Source organism: Bos indicus x Bos taurus, chromosome 12 (assembly GCF_003369695.1).
Source record: "Bos indicus x Bos taurus breed Angus x Brahman F1 hybrid chromosome 12, Bos_hybrid_MaternalHap_v2.0, whole genome shotgun sequence".
In the NCBI taxonomy this organism is placed as follows: domain Eukaryota; kingdom Metazoa; phylum Chordata; class Mammalia; order Artiodactyla; family Bovidae; genus Bos; species Bos indicus x Bos taurus.
The window spans coordinates 34,057,930-34,073,901 of NC_040087.1; the positions used below are offsets into that span (position 1 = coordinate 34,057,930).

A 15,972-nucleotide genomic window follows, 5' to 3' on the forward strand; every position below is an offset into this window, starting at 1 on the left:
AGAAAGTAACATTTCAGCAAAGGAGAAAGTGTTGGGGAAAAAGTATAAATAAAAGAATAGAATTAAGGTGACACTTGTACTCACTCATTTTGATAGGACTTTGCATTCATTAAGACTTGCTTACCTTTTAGCTTCTGATCATTTCTTCACTGGTCTCGTTTTCTTAAAGGATTGCCACTTCACCATCCGAGGAGGTCGTTTAAAGGAAGACGGGGACTACCAGCTCCCCGTGGTGGTCCTCATGCTGAACCTGCCCCATTCCTCAAGAAACCTGCCCACGCTATTGACTCCTGGGATGATGGAGAACCTTTTCCATGAGATGGGACATGCCATGCACTCGATGCTGGGACGGACTCGATACCAGCACGTCACTGGTGAGCAGGAGCTCACTCAGTACAGGACTTCGTCCATTGCAGTTCTTTAAATACATGCTTTTCATCTTAGTTGGAAAAAAGCCTTTTGTTTAGAAACCCTGTGGTCATTGATCAGGTGGCTTCATCTTGTCCTTCCACCTGTGATCTGACCCAACCCTCATACATTTTTTCCGTCCATGACGACAGTTCTCACCAAGGCTGTATGAGTGCCTGTCTCTCCAGTTTGTACCATTTTACATTCTGCTGTGTTTTATGTGGAATTTATGTCAGTGGCTGTGTGTGTGAATAAGCACGCCTTCTCAGCTCCAGCACAGGCTTAGCAAGCGAACAAGTGAATGTACACGGCCTCTTTTTATCCAAAACCAGTCAGAAAACTTCAGGGCATCTTGAAAGGCATGGCCAGGCCCTTACTGTCTCTCTTCTGCGTCCCCTGCATAAAGCTGTGGTTTTCTTGCTGATGACAGCCCCCCTCCTCGTCATCTTCTCTAAGCTTGTCATCAGACGGGCCAGCCCTGCACCACCTGGGCAGGTGTGGTTCTTAGTATTCAGCAGCTAACTTTACACACACAGTATTTGGGGAGGAGGAGATATTTTGAAAAGACTGCAGATGGTCTGGACAGAATCATAAAGTGCCACCAACACGTTCTTATAGGACTTGTTACTTTAAGTAATTTTGAGTTTGAAATGTTGCCTTTCTATATTGAGGGTTGACTTTGTTCCAGAAATAGTAGATAAAATACTTTTAAAAGGAATGAGGGATACTGGCTTTTAGTGATGGAATTCAGTGCGTTAAATTAGAATGTGTTCATTGTAAGAATGTTGTAATTTGTGTGCCAGGTGTAGCCCGGTGGAGCTGAAGACAGTTTTGTTTGTAGAGGGTGTGAGCCGTTGCTTTACAAGTGCTTTACCCAGCTGTGCAAATATTTTGTTTTGCTTCTGATACATGGGAAAATGTATGAGATGAGTACAAACTTTCCTGCAAATGTGTGCAATTTTATAGAAGTAAAATATTGATTTAATGAATTAAAGACTATCGTAGTTCATCAGAAGTACACATAAAAATGTAAATGAGCGCCTATGGTGACACTGACATGCTGCCACGATTCCTGCCGACCTCTCCTCTCGCCCCTTCCAGGGACCAGGTGCCCCACGGACTTCGCCGAGGTCCCGTCTATCCTGATGGAGTATTTTGCCAACGATTACCGGGTGGTTCACCAGTTTGCCCGACACTATCAGACGGGCCAGGTAGGGCTGACGCGTGTGTGTCCTTGGGCGTGGTAGGGGCGGCTCCTCGGACCCGCCGGCCAGCACCGAACGCTTGCTGCCTCTTCAGAATATTCTCCAAACCAGACTCCTCCTCCTGTTTCCTGACTCGCTCCCTTCATTTGTCGCTGTTGTGCCGTGAGGGGGACAGGCAGCTGCCCTTGTCATGTGCCAGCAGTGTTGTGTCTGGTCCACACACCATCCCCCTCGGAAGCACTGCGTCCTGTCTCCACAGGGGACAGGCCGTCCCTGGAGCCTCAGTGCTACCTCGGAGAACTTCTGCTCTTCCTGCCCTTTCTGCTTCTGAACGTTTGTTTCTCGGTCTGAATCTGTTGTTTCGTAAACTGTGATGTCATATTTCCCTATAACGTTTAGTTAGCGTCTGTATGAGGCCAAGTCTGAAAATCCCTTAGGTTCTAGTTGTTGTCGTCTAGTCGCTCGGTCGTGTCCAACTCTTGCTACCCCCTGGACGGTAGCCCACCAGACTCCTCTGTCCATGGGGTTCTCCAGGCAAGAATACAGGAGTGGGTTGCCGTTTCCTTCTCCAGGGGATCTTCCCCACCCAGGGATAGAACTTGCCTTTCCTGCATCTCCTGCGTTGGCAGGTGGATTGCTTCCATTGAGCTACCAGGGATGGGTTTAACTAGCACCTTATCGTGTTAGAGATTTTACTTCTGTAGAGGAGGGCTAAGGGAGCCGTGCTTTGTGGTGAATTAGCTCTGAGCTGGCGGTCAGCATCGCGTGTTTCCTGTCCACGTGCCCCCGTCCTCTCAGGGCTTTGATGGCGTGCTGCTTTGTTAGGTGCTGTGTCCCCTCAGTCTGCACCTCCCTGAGTGCCCAGGTACAGTCACGTTCATCTTTGAATCCTCAGCATTTATTTATTTAACTTTTTAAAATGTATCTGTTGCACTTTATATATTATATAACAGGTAATACAGTTAAAGCAATGAAATGAATTAGAAAAAAGACGATAAGTCCATTGGATTTAGAACTCAGTTGTTTGTAGGAAATCTTTACTTAGCAAAACTAAGCATCTATGCTCACAGGAGAGCCTCTCAAATCCAAATTTTTTTTTTTCATTTAAAATTTGCTATAGATCTTTATTTGTAGAATCCTCAGCATTTAGAATTGTGCCAAACACAAAAGAAATTGAAGGACTGGGCGGAATCGGTAAAAGGGTCCAAGCCACCTTTGTGACTTCTCTTTCCAGTTAAATCTCTGGATGCATGATGTGAGTTGGCCGTTTCTATTCTTTGGACTTTGTTGTGTCTGTTATTGTCAGTGTAGGGTAATGGCTGAGTTCTGGAGAGCTACTCTGAGTTACTCTCTATCATACTCTATTTGAGTTTGTTAAAAGGACAAGATAGAAGGATTAGTAATCCAGTCAGCTACCTGTTCGTCAGCCTGCAGAGAGTTGCGCTGGGGATTATATAAACTCAGCCAAGAACACAGACGCACGTAGCCCCTCGCATGGCAGCATGTCCACCCCGGCTACACACTCGGGGCTGGGAATGGGGCGGAGACCTGACTGCGCTCCTCCTTGAAGCCTGAATCGGTGGACACTGAGGGACAGTGGTGTGAGGGTGGCCGGTGAAGGGTGGGGAGACTAGAGGTGGCCCCTGAGAGCCGTGCAGAGGTGTCTAAGAAACCAAGGGCAGCGGGAAAGGAGCTGTCTGAGGAGCTTAGGCTTGTAAGAGGCCTGGACACATGCACAAAGGGCAACTGCAGCCGAGCAGCGTGGACCCTTCAGAGTAACGCTGAAATTCACCACAGATAATGAGTTTACAATTACTGTTGTCCCTTTCCAGAACAGTCAGGAAAACAAAGAAGGGCTAGAACCCCTGCTTGGAGGGTGATGTACCATCTCTGAAAAGTTCCTATTTTAATCTTGAATTCTTCAGTCAGAAGAACCATTTTTGAACAAGATCACTTCAAGAAAAGAGTATGAAGTGAAGTCCGCAACTCCTCTTCAGAGATGAGACCAGAGGAAAGCAGCAAGCTGCTCTGGATTAATTCCAGGCTCAGACTCAGGAGGGACACCCAGCGGGCTGAGGGCTCACAGACACAGCGTCCACGACAGGAAACCATCCTGTGATTCCATGGAGACGGACGAGCCCGCCAGAGGCACGGGGCACAGGTGCACAGGGGGCTTGCTCTTCCCATTGCTGATTAAATGCCAAGTGGCTGGATATTTACATTCCGAGGGCAGGTCTCGCCCAAGGGCAAGAGTTCATTCCCCCAAATCTAAGCCTCTGTAGATAAATAACATGAAGGCCCGGAAGAGCACTTGTGGGCGCATCTTTGTGCTTCGTTTCCTGCCCCCCTGGTCTCCCCGCTGGCCGCCTGGTGCATCCAGAGGCTCTCAGAGTCGGGGTAATGTCTCCATGACTTATCAACCCCTCCCAGTCTTTTATCTGAACTCAGCATCCCAGAGCCAGCAGGTTCCTGTGGTCGAGGAATTAGAAGTATGCCTCTCAGGTCCACGGGTGGCTCACAGCTGCCAGAGGAAGCAAACCCCAGGGCTGCTCATTCAAGGTTCAGACTGTCTTGACAGTGTCAGGGGTGCAGCAGGGCTTGTTGCAAATTAATCTTAAAACCAGTAGCGCAGAAATACAGATTTGGTGGCAGCTCATATGAAAGGGTCCAGGTTTTTACACGTGATGAACCCAATGCGGCTCGGCGATCGGGAGGAAGCTCCTTCGATCTTGGTGCCCGTGGGCTGTGTTGCAGGGCCCGTGGTGTCCGAGGAGCTGGGGTGTGTCTTTCCTCTCTGTGCTTGTGGGCTGTGGCCTGGAGCCTGACCCCTTCCAGGTGCTGCCATCGAGCGCAAGGTTAACTGTGAATGGCCTGCTTGTCTGGAAGCATGGCTCTGTCCTCCCTTAGACGTCTCCACACACAGCTCCTTTCCATCCTGGCAAAATGCACAGGAGGTAAAACACGCCAGGTTAACTGCGTGTCAGCAATGTTTTGGGGTCAGTGCGCCCAGGCACCATGCTCCCCTCTTGCCACCAACCACCACCCCCGCCTGATGCTGTCCATCCTGCAGAGCTGGGGCTGTGCGCATCAGACACCGAGTCTCTTCTCCCTTCCCCAGCCCTGTCAGCCGCCAATCTGCTCTGTCTCCCGGAGTCCGACTCTTCTGGGGACCTCACTGAAGTGGATCATGCAGCATTTGTCTCTTGTAGTTTATCTCATTTAGCACAGTGTCTCAGGGTTCATCCCAGCGGTGGCCTGCTCACAACAGCTTTCCTTTTAAGGCTGGGTTGCCATCTTTGTGTGGGTGAACCAAGATGTTCAGCCTTTCTTCTGCTGATGGACACCTATGTTGCTTCCATCTTTTGGCTGCAGTTGTTTTGGCTGCTTGCCACTCAGAGACAAGTGCTGGTGGGAATGGAAGGTTGCTTTAATCAGGAGGCAGCAGCCTGGGGGAAGGTGGACTCCTGTCCCAGAATCCCCTTCAGAGAGTCTGCTCAGCGGTGAGGGTTTCTGAAGGGAGGGAGGGGAGTGATCTCAGTTAATCTTTGAGGTAGGGGTCAGAGTCAAAGCCAGCCCTGCTTCCGCCCCCGTGTGCAGACTGGTGGACTCCTCTCAGTCTCTCTTTAGACTGTTTACACAGTCTTTGCTCGCGAGGCTCCTGAAGGGAAAGTGATCTGGTCGTCTGTCGATTCCTTGTTCTTCATTTCCTCTTCTTTAAGGAAAGAAGCAGCAGGTTATGGGAGGCATTGTGTAAACCAAAGATTGGAAAGGTGCGCTGGGGCTGGAGGTGAGCTACAGGGTAGCTTTGCTTCGGGGACAGGGTGTGAGGTCCCTGCGGAGAGCCGTGCTACAAGGGCTGCCTGTGGGGAACTGCCTACAGGCCCCTGTGCACCGGCGTTTCTGCAGGATCAGGGCCGGGGTCCGTCTTCCATAACGTCTCACACTGAACCAGGGCGTCATCCTCTTGGAGTGGAGATGGGGCTGGAGCTTCTCCCTACTGACAGTGTTAGTTTTCTGCTCACACTCAGGCACAACAAGCTGCAGTTACTCTGATGCCTTGACTGGTAGGAGAAGCGGGGCTCCTCCTGCTCTTGAGGCTGGGTCTTGGAATAATCGTGAAGCCAGAGGTCAGTGCTAGTCAGGCTGGAGCCGCTGGTGTCACGGTGCAGTCTGGTCGTCGTGAGCATAGCCTCGCTGCCCCGCAGGTGAAGGGGCTCGTTGTGAATCCCAGATGCCCACTCACTCCCCTCGGTAGTCCCCAGGGTTTACACGCTCCGTGCCAGGAGCCAGAGTGAGGGCAGCTGGGTCCTTGTCCCTGCAGCCCAGCAGCGCACCGCCCCTCTGCAGGGCCTGCCCCTCCCTGACCCCTCTGTCTGGTCCCCTTCCCCCCAGTACCCCTCAGTGCATCTCAGGCTCCGGGGGCTCTTCTTTTCCTCGTGGGGTGACAGGAACATACGGGACCTAGAAAGCACCCTGAGAAGAGGCTGCCACTTCGTGTAAAATTGAGAACTTTCCTCTTAGGAAATATGTAAGAATCAGGTTTTAGACCAGAAGAAGAAGTTGCAGTCTGTCCTACAATATTTGAAGGACACCATGTAGAGGAACAGGATAGAACTGCCCTGTATTGTCTCAGAAAAAGTATAACCTGGAGCAGTAGAGGGAAAACAGGCAAAGCTGATTTCAGTTCAGTGGATTCTTCTTGGAAAGGATCGGAAAGGAGATGCCTCTGAAAGTTTTTTGTTTTTTTTTGCTTTGCCTTTCCTGGTGGAACCTTTTTTAAGAAATAATTTTGTTCGCTTATTTTTGGCTGTGCTGGGTTTTCGTTGCTGTGCAGGCTTTTCTCTGGTTGTGGCGAGGGGGGCTCCACTCCTCTCTAGTTGCAGTGCGGGGGCTTCTCACTGTGCTGGCTTCTCTTGCTGTGGAACTCAGGCTCCAGGTGCATGGGCTCAGGAGTTGTGGTTCCCGGGCTCTGGAGCGCAGGCTCAGTAGTTGTGGCCTGCAGGCTTATTTGCTCCGTGGCATACGGGATCTTCCTGGATCAGGGCTCGAATCTGCATCTCCTGCCTTGGCAGGCGGGTTCTCTACCACTGAGCCATGAGGGAAGCCCAACAGTTAGTGCATTTTTCTGCCTCTTTTGGGTGGTTCTTTTCTGTTTATCTAGGTATGTCATGAATGTTGGTATTAATGCTAGGCCCCCTTCACATGCCAGGACTGGGCGACATTGGTTCTAGCTTATTTATTGTAACACACACGCCAGGACTAGATGATGCTGGTCCTAACTTACTGTTACTTGTTTCTTGTAACACAGCACTGGCTTGGTTTGCTTGTATTTTGTGTTTGGAGGATCTTCTGCGTCTGGTGAGGGATTGGCTTGTGGTTTTCTGGGTCTTCTCACTCTCATGGTGTGGGCATTAAGTAGATCCCGTTTCATAAGACGGGCTGCAGAGCTCCTCCTCCTCCTTACGGGCACTTTTATGAAATAGTAATAATCTGTTTCGTGAAACTTGGTCAGAATTCATCTATAAAACTGTTCAGGGTCTGTCATTTTCTCTGTGGGAAGATTTAAATAACTGATTTCCTTCATAGTCACAGGACTCTTTGGCCTTCTTTAATTCCGAAGTAAACTTTGCTAACTTGTAATTTTCCAGAAATGTGTCTGTTAACCCAAGTTTTCGAGTTTATTGGCATAAAGTTATTTACAGCCTCTTTCATGCTTCAGGTCCTGCGCTTCTGTCTGCCTCATTCCTAATACTCTCCTCTCGTTTTCTTCTCTGTTAATCTTGCAGAAGGTTGGTGTCATTGTTGGTATCAGGAGTCGTTGCCGAGAGCTCACAGTCGCCTTGTTTACGCTCCCTGTCTTGTTTGCTTCAGTTACTGTTTCTGTTTTTATGATTATTCTCTCCCTTCTTCCCCCAGTTTCTTAAGGTGGACACTTAGCTGACTAGGTTTCGATTTTATCTGACATGCGTTTACACTTTAATGCTGTAAATTTAAACTATGTGATGAGATGGCTGGATGGCATCACTGACTCGATAGACATGAGTCTGGGTGAACTCTGGGAGTTGGTAATGGACAGGGAGGCCTGGCGTGCTGCGATTCATGGGGTTACAAAGAGTCGGACACGACTGAGCGACTGAACTGAACTGAACTGACGCAGTATTTTGGCTGCATGCCATGATTTTCATACAAAATATTTCAAATGTTGCTTGTTTCCACTGTAATTTCCTCTTTTGGTTGTTTCAAAGTGTAGTTTAAATTTTTTAAATCTTTGCAGAGGAGTTTTTTTTTTTTTTGTCACTGTGTCTGTGCTCAGTTTTGTCTAACTCTTTGTGACCCCACGGACTGCAGCCCGCCAGGCTCTTCTGTCTGGGATTGTCCAGGCAGGAATGCTGGAGTGGGCTGGCATTTCCTTCTCCAGGGCATCTTCCCGACCCAGGGATCAAACCCACATCTTTGTGTTTCCTGCATTGGCAGGCAAGTTCTTCACCACTGAGCTACCTGGGAAGCCCAGTCTTTTTATTATTGATATCCAATTAGTGCAACTGGTATTGATTTTTACATTTTATTGATACTTTATGGCCCAGTGTGTCATCCATTTCTGAAATGTTTTGTTTGTGCTTGAGGACACTGTGTATTTTCTAACTGTTGAGCTTGGGGTTTCGTGCCCTTCTGTTAAGTTCTCCTTTCAGTTGTGCTGTTTAGATTTTTGATGGCTAACTTCTGTGACCTAGCAAAAGACTGAGAGATGGAAGGAAGGCTTCCACTAGGATGCAGCTTATATCATTTTTCCTCTTGGTTTTATCTCTTTTATTTTTAACTATTGAGACTTTATTTAAAGCAATTTTAGGTTCACAGCAAAATTGAGGGGAAAGTGTACAGACTTGCCACCCCTGTCCCGACTCAGGCACAGCCTCCCCATGGTGGTCAGCATCCCCATGCGGTAAGGGGCGTGGAGAGGTGGGATGATTACCCAGGCACGTCACTGTCTCCCCGAGTCCACGGTGTCTGTTCTGTGGGTCTGGACAAATGTATAATGACGTGTGTCCGGCGTTACGGTGTACACAGAGTAGTGTCAGTGCCCTACAAGTAATTTCATTGACTTTTGCTCTATTGGGGAATATTTTGTTGGACGCATAGAGTTGAGCCATTCCTTTCTTCCTCAGGTGTTAGCCTCTTGATCTTCATACTGCTTCTTGTCTTAGAGTGTCTTCTTTCTTTTCTGGTGGCTTTGTAACCTCCAGCCATATACCTGATCACCAGAGATGTTGTCAATTCAAGAGAAGCTACACTTTTCCCATAATTTTGTCTGTTAGCCGCACTGAAACGTTTCTTGCTCTAGTTTTCTTTCTCACAAAATATTTATCAAGCAGTAAATAATAGAAATTAACATTATTTTGTGTTTTTTTTCTTATTTAATTTGTCCAGCAATGGGTGAAGTAGGTGGCACATAGTTTATCCATGCTTTGTAGAAACTGAGGTTAGGTAATTTGTCAGAGGTCACCCAGTAATACTCAAGCCAGGATAATAACATTGTGGGTGTTTTCTTTTTCCAGTTTTCCCTAGTTAAAAGTCTCTTCATGTCGTAGGAAACGGTTTGTGCTTCTTACACAGCACATTTCACAAATCCAGGCCCTTGTGTTGTGTTACTGAGTGCAGGTACAGCACGCTTCACAAATGCAGGCCCTTGCGTTCTGTTGCTCAGAGTACAGGTCCGGTGTTGCATTGTGGCCTGTCGAGTGTTGCGTCATCACGAGCCTGAGCCTGTTGCCTTCGTTTGTGAGTCAGCCCGAGGCTAAAACTGCCTCAGATCTGTTTCCAGGGAGTCACACCGCCTTGTAATAAATCTTCTCTTGTCATCCTCCCAGGAGAAGTGAACACGGACTGAAGGTAAAAATTATAGAGCAGTCAGAACTGGATTCCTTTTGGCAAGTTAAGTTGTTTTGAAACGTTTCTTCTTTTCAGCTTTAATGCTTCTCAGGTATGTCTAGACAAGACCATTGAACCGGAGGGCAGAGACGGGTCTGACCCCAGCCCCACTGCCACGCACAGGTGGCCTAGGTCAGTCAGCGCTCATCTGAGACTTCTCTGCTCTTTTATATAAAGTAAACAGAAAGTAAAAACTAATAGCTCCCTACTCACATCAGAAGTTCTAGTCAAATTTAGTAATATATGCAAACTGAAAACAAAGTATAATTGGAATTTTGTTTAGAAAAAATGGAAGCTAGACTCTTGCACGTCACAGTGTTCCGTGTTGACTTGCAGACTTTGTGAGAGCCACGTGGCTGCAGCGGCTGTTCCTCTGGGCCGTTGCTGACGCTGTGTAAGCATTTCTAAAGGTCCTCTCCTCGTATATCATCTCAGTTTGTCAGAAAACACCAGTGAATTCAAGTAAGAGGTGATGCCCTTTGCTCTGGGTTTGGAACTGAGACTCAGTCTCTTTGGGCCCCGGCAGTGTAGCAAAGCGGGCAACTTGAGATGCTGCATCGGCTCGTTTCCTGGCCGTAGACACATGCCAAGGTCCTGGCACGGAGCTGGGACCCGGCTGCGTGTGGAGGCTGCTGACTCTGGGCAGTGGCCCCCTCAGTGTCCGGCCTGCCGCCTGAAGGCCTGTTGTAGTTGGGAGTGCCCGTGCCTCAACACGCCTGCGTTTTTAGACCCAGCGTGTTCCCAGGGGTCGTCGGTGGTAGGAAAACAAGGGTTTGTGCAGAGGATGTCTTCACTTTGAATATTATGCAGCTTCTATCATAATATGTTTTCTAAATGCTCATAAATAAGCCAGATACTTAATCGCAATGACTTGGCTCTGTAAGAATTTGATGCCAGAACTTGTAATGTGACGGACCGGTGAGCTGTCGAGTGAGCAAAGATACCTGGCAGATTTATGAGGTTTCGTGCTTACAAGGCAGGCTCACGGGGGACCATCCAGAGGACACAAGTCAGGCCGAGTCTGCCAGCACGCTTGCACTTCTGACAGTATTTCAGAATCTTACCCCAAAATGTGCTTTCTGAATGTAATGGGAAATCTAGTATTATTTTCATATTTCTGTTCCTGTGTGCGGGCGCAGATGGTGCAGCTCTGTTCATTCCTAGAGTGCAAGTGAGCTGCCTCTTCCCTCGCTGGGGCCCACAGGCTCTGTGCAGCTGGGATGCTGTCGTCCAGTCCTGGACACTGAAGAGGGAAGAGGGGGCCATCCCCCTGAGGCCGCCAGGCCTGCCTGTCTGGTCCCCTTTGGCAGTGTTAAGAAGACACTCGAGCTGCCTGGAGGGAGGGAGTTTCTTCCAGGTAGTCTATACTTTTCATCAGTGGAATAGCTGTTACCTCACTGAATCATTGGGCTTCCCTGATAGCTCATTGGTAAGGAATTGCTTGCAATGAGGGAGACCTGGGTTCGATCCCTGGGTTGGGAAGATCCCCTGGAGAAGGGAAAGGCTACCCGCTTCAGTATTCTGGCCTGGAGAATCCCATGGACTAGTCCATGAGGTCGCAGAGAGTCGGACACGACTGAGCGACTTTCACTTTTCACTCACTGAATCTTTAGTCATTTTTTGCAGTGGTTTTCTTTTTTTTTTTAATCCTCATCTTACAAGTGAGAAAGCAGGACACCCAGAGCCATACCTGCCGTCGGAAACAAACACGCAGCCACGGAAGACACCGGCCCCAGCGCAGCCTCCCCTGCCTCACCCCAGGCTCTGCCTTCCCATGGTGGTTCAGCTCGTGAGGTCCAGACGGTTTCATTTTGCTCACCTTCACCTGGGTTTCTCAAGGGCATATCACACTGTAATATGCATGAAATACCTGCGATCTGGTTAAAATACAGGTTCTGACACGGGTGTGGATGTGTTTCCAAGAACCGACCCATCACTGTCTGTGATGGCTGAGTGCCCTGCGGTCACCCTTGGGCTCCGGAACGTATGTCTGAGCCAGGCACTTGGAGGAAGCTGTTACCTGAACGGAACTCGGCCCCTGTGGGCCCTAGGATCTCGGTGAACACCCCAGCCTTGGCGCTGACTGCCAGCAGGCTGCATTGACACTGTCGGAGTCACGCAGAGCCGGATCTCAGCACTATTATTTTTAAATAACAAAGGACAAAGATAATTGTCGAGGGATTCATATTGAATTATTGAAACAGATGAGGGTTGCCCTAACCCCAGCCCTCTCGTCCATCTCTCGCCTGTTTGTGTTGCAGGTCCCACTCTGCCCTGTGTCCTTTCAGGCTGCTCCACGTGGGGGCCGTGAGCCCTGCGCTTGGTTTCCCTCCCGGAGCCCATGCGGCTCCAACTGTTTCTGGTCCACACACGGGTGGTCTGCTGGGACTCCACACACACCCTCCCCCCAACCACACACACACTTTCTGTCCCTCAGGCTGGAAGCCGCGCTTGCCCGCAGGAGTTTCCATTGTTTGTTGATGAATGAGACAATGCCGTCCTTCCTCACACACTGTTTTTTAATATGAAAATAAGACCATTAAAGCTTTGTGAATCTGGAGAAACCCAAGTACAGCAGCCGTCCCGTCCACGTGATATAAAGAAAGGGTCAAGAGACAAGAGCTTCTCGATGCAAGCCACTCGCGTGTCTGACGTCACTAAACCTCAACATCTTAAGATGCTGTTTGGAGGAAACTCTTGGCTTAGGTTGGGAAAACCCAGGACCTTTCCTTGCACTGAAGTTACACTCTGAAGCTTCCCCCAGGCTTCGTCTTCACTCCTGAAAATTGCCTTTTTCGGCTGGTTTGCTGTTCTTGTGGCCAAGTGGAAAGAGAAGAGAGCGGCCTGGCTGGCTGAGCCTTCATCCCGCACTGCAGCAGTCACGGCCGTACTTGTGTTTGTTCACCTGTCCTGAGGTGTGTCCTGAGTGTCTGCTGTGGGCCAGTCCTTCCCTGGACCCTGGAGAGACACCTGTATGGATGTAGAGATGCAGTGTGCACACACACGCACACACGCAGGGCGGGGCCTGCTCCCCTGCCAGCAGACAGATCACGTTACCACTCACGGGTGGTTTGTCTCAATAGCCACAGTCAGTCACCTGCCACAAGTCTCTTACATAATTTATTTCTCTTTAGAAGGGCTTTTAATTTAATTTAGATTATAAATAGAGTTGTATAAAATGGCAGCTGTCTTCAATAAACACCAGTATTGGTGATTTTAAAGTAGACTAGTTGACCAAACTACTTCTTCAACTATTACTTGTTTATTTCTAAGAGAATATGCAATGTTCTACGATTAGGCCTAACTAAGCCCCAAGAGGAGAAGGCAATGGCACCCCACTCCGGTACTCTTGCCTGGAAAATCCCATGGACGGAGGAGCCTGGTGGGCTGCAGTCCATGGGGTCGCTAGAGTCGGACACGACTGAGCAACTTCACTTTCACTTTTCACTTTCATGCACTGGAGAAGGAAATGGCAGCCCACTCCAGTGTTCTTGCCTGGAGACTCCCAGGGACGGGGGAGCCTGGTGGGCTGCCGTCTATGGGGTCGTACAGAGTCGGACACGACTGCAGCACCCTTTATGTTTATGTTTATGAAAGGCCCCAAGAGGATGCCCTAAATTGTGTAGGGACGTTAATTATACTGAGTTTCCAGGCCCTGCAATTTTTGCAGGTTGGAAAATTAAAAAAGATGCAGTTCATTATGTGGTCATTTGTTGGGCTGCCAGTTCGGCCCCAGTACTGGCCAGCTCCACAGGCCTGGACTTATCCCTTGGGTCTGTCATCTTTGATTCCTGTTGTCAGTCATTCAGTTCACTTCAGTCACTCAGTCGTGTCTGACTCTTTGCAACCCCGTGGACTGCAGCACGCCAGGCTTCCCTGTCCATCACCAACTCCCAGAGTTTACTCAAACTCATGTCCATTGAGTCAGTGATGCCATCCAACCATCTCATCCTCTGTGGTCCCCTTCTCCTCCTGCCTTCAGTCTTTCCCAGCATCAGGGTCTTTTCCAGTGAGTCAGTTCTTCACATCAGGTGGCCAAAGTATTGGAGCTTCAGCTTCAGCATCAGTCCTTCCAATGAATATTCAGGACTGATTTTCTATAGGATAGACTGGTTGGATCTCCTTGCAGTCCAAGGGACTCTGAAGAGTCTTCTCCATATGCTCTTAAAGGTCAACGGAGCACTTGAGCGGGCTTTCATTGCTAACACAGGAACGGAAAAAGCAGTAACTTTTCCTAAGGTTTTAACTAGATTTTTAAAGATCAGTGCCAATGTCTTATTTCCCTACAATCCTATATTTTCATGTACAAATGTCTGTTTGACAGTTACGATTTTTTGAAATTCAGTGGAGTGTATTCATTCTTTATCTTGTCCACAAAAATATTTCAAAGTTGTTATTTTTAAACCATAATGAAGTTGTTTTTCTAAATTTGATGTTACTCTTAACTTCCCTGCCTCAGAAGTTCATAGTGTAATGACTTAGTACGCAATTTACTCATGTGCATATATTTTTTTGTTTTTTCAGTCGCTGCCCAGAAATATGGTGTCTCGTCTTTGTGAATCTAAAAAGGTCTGTGCCGCAGCGGACATGCAGCTTCAGGTGGGTGTGTGCCTTTGTTCTGAAGTTTTCCAGGGTCATTATTCAGAATAAATGTACGACTTGAAATTCTTGCCAGTGCTACCCATTTATTACAATAATTGTGCTTCCAAAAGATCTTTCATCTGAGTTCAAAGAACTTGATTGACCTTGACTCATTTGGTCCTCCAACCGTCCTTAGGAAGTGGTAGTCAAATAAGGTTATTTCCCAATTTCAGTGGAAAATCAAAGCATGGAAAAGTTATGTGACTTCTCCTGAGTGGAGAAGAACTTTTTTTTTTTTTTTACAGGCAGACATATTTTTATTAGTAAAAGTCACAAATAGGAAAAGATTTATTGGCTGACACTGTCTGAGGTGTGTGCTTAAAAAAAAAATGCCTTGATTAATACATAAATGAGAAAAGAAAACAACAAAAACTTGGTGCATTTCAGCAAACCAAGTTAGATCTCTTTGTTCACTATATCTCTTTTTACTGTGATTTATTGATTTTTGTTGGCTATACCTTGCAGCTTGTGGGATCTAGGTTCCCTGACCAGGAATTGAACCCAAGCCCATGGCTCTGAAAGTACAGAGCCCTACTGGACTGCCATAAATTCACTCACTTTGTGTTTTTCTCAAAAATGTTTGTTTTTAGATGAGAAGTTTCAAAAGTAAGAGGTGTTAGTTTTTTTATAAAATTTGAAGCCAGTGTTGCAAGTTTCCAGATAAAGACTGGAGACACCCTGTAAACCGTTTGGACGTCAGGTCTACGTGATCCCAGATGCCTTGGGTGTTTGTAATTTTTGAGATTGTTTATAGAATTCTCCCTCTTCATCAAATCTTGAGAGTTATGTGAACACAACCAAAATGCCCTTCTCTCATCTCAGGCAATATTCACTTTATAATGATCCAGTACCTACTTAAAAGTGTCGTCACTATGAATTGTTTTATAGTTGTGTCAAATTTAGTCCCTAGAAAGTAATGAATGAGCTTTGTTTTTTTGGACCTTAAAACATACATTTCAGTGAAGATGCTGTTGCTATAGACGAAACCATGGATGTACATTATTCAGTGTCTATTTGTATCATATCTATTTGGAAAAGGATTTCTGAATTATTTGAAAGGTTTACATTAGTTGGCAACAGTCTTTTGATTTACATGGGTTTGTCATGGGCATCCAACCTTTTAAAAGGCAGTGTCCTGGCCTCCTTTGCAACACTTGTTCCAGTGATTTTCTTTTAAAAGAGAAAACCAACATTTTGTACAATCTCCCATCCTCCAGAAAGAACAAGAAGAGAGAGGAAGAGGAGGGGTGCTGAGGGCTGGAGAAGGAGGAGGAGGGGAGGAAGTCCCCACCCTGAGGGCCTCTCACTGCTCTCCTGTCCCCTGTCTGTCCCTGAGCAGCGGGGACAGGCCGTGCCGACCCTGAGCAGCAGGACAGCCCAGGGAAGAGGACACGAACTGTCTCTGGGCTCTAAGCGAGTAGCTTATAGTGCTTTTTAAGTTGTGCTTTTCTTTCTGTGCATTACTTTAACAACAGCCCCTGTTTTGGGGGGCTCCGAGGTTCTTGGTCCCAGACACACAGGATCCCCTGATAGGCTCATAGCTCGGCCTTGTTTGCTTCATCAGCAAATGAGTATGAAACATATGCACACTAAATTTATTTTGCTGTTTTTATAGTTTTTAAAAAACGTCATTCCATGCTTATGTCTTTCATTTGTGAAAGGCATAATTGAAGAAACAAAACTTTTGAATTCCAATTTGTTTGTAGATTGGGCCAGAAAAACCCACTGCAGTTGAAGTTAGAATTTAAGAATTTCAATTTCTAATGGTTTATTCTGTTGGAATATGAATGTG

General features: G+C 47.5%; 1 protein-coding gene across 1 annotated transcript in view; it reads left to right on the forward strand.

Moving 5' to 3' along the window:
* Positions 1–15,972, forward strand: part of MIPEP (mitochondrial intermediate peptidase) — an 85,740-nt gene that overhangs the window by 32,266 nt on the left and 37,502 nt on the right. Inside the window, exons 13-15 of the mRNA XM_027557574.1 lie at positions 170–374; positions 1,510–1,619; positions 14,064–14,138. Of these exons, the coding sequence (XP_027413375.1) occupies positions 170–374; positions 1,510–1,619; positions 14,064–14,138 (390 nt within the window). The remainder of the gene's footprint in view (positions 1–169; positions 375–1,509; positions 1,620–14,063; positions 14,139–15,972) is intronic.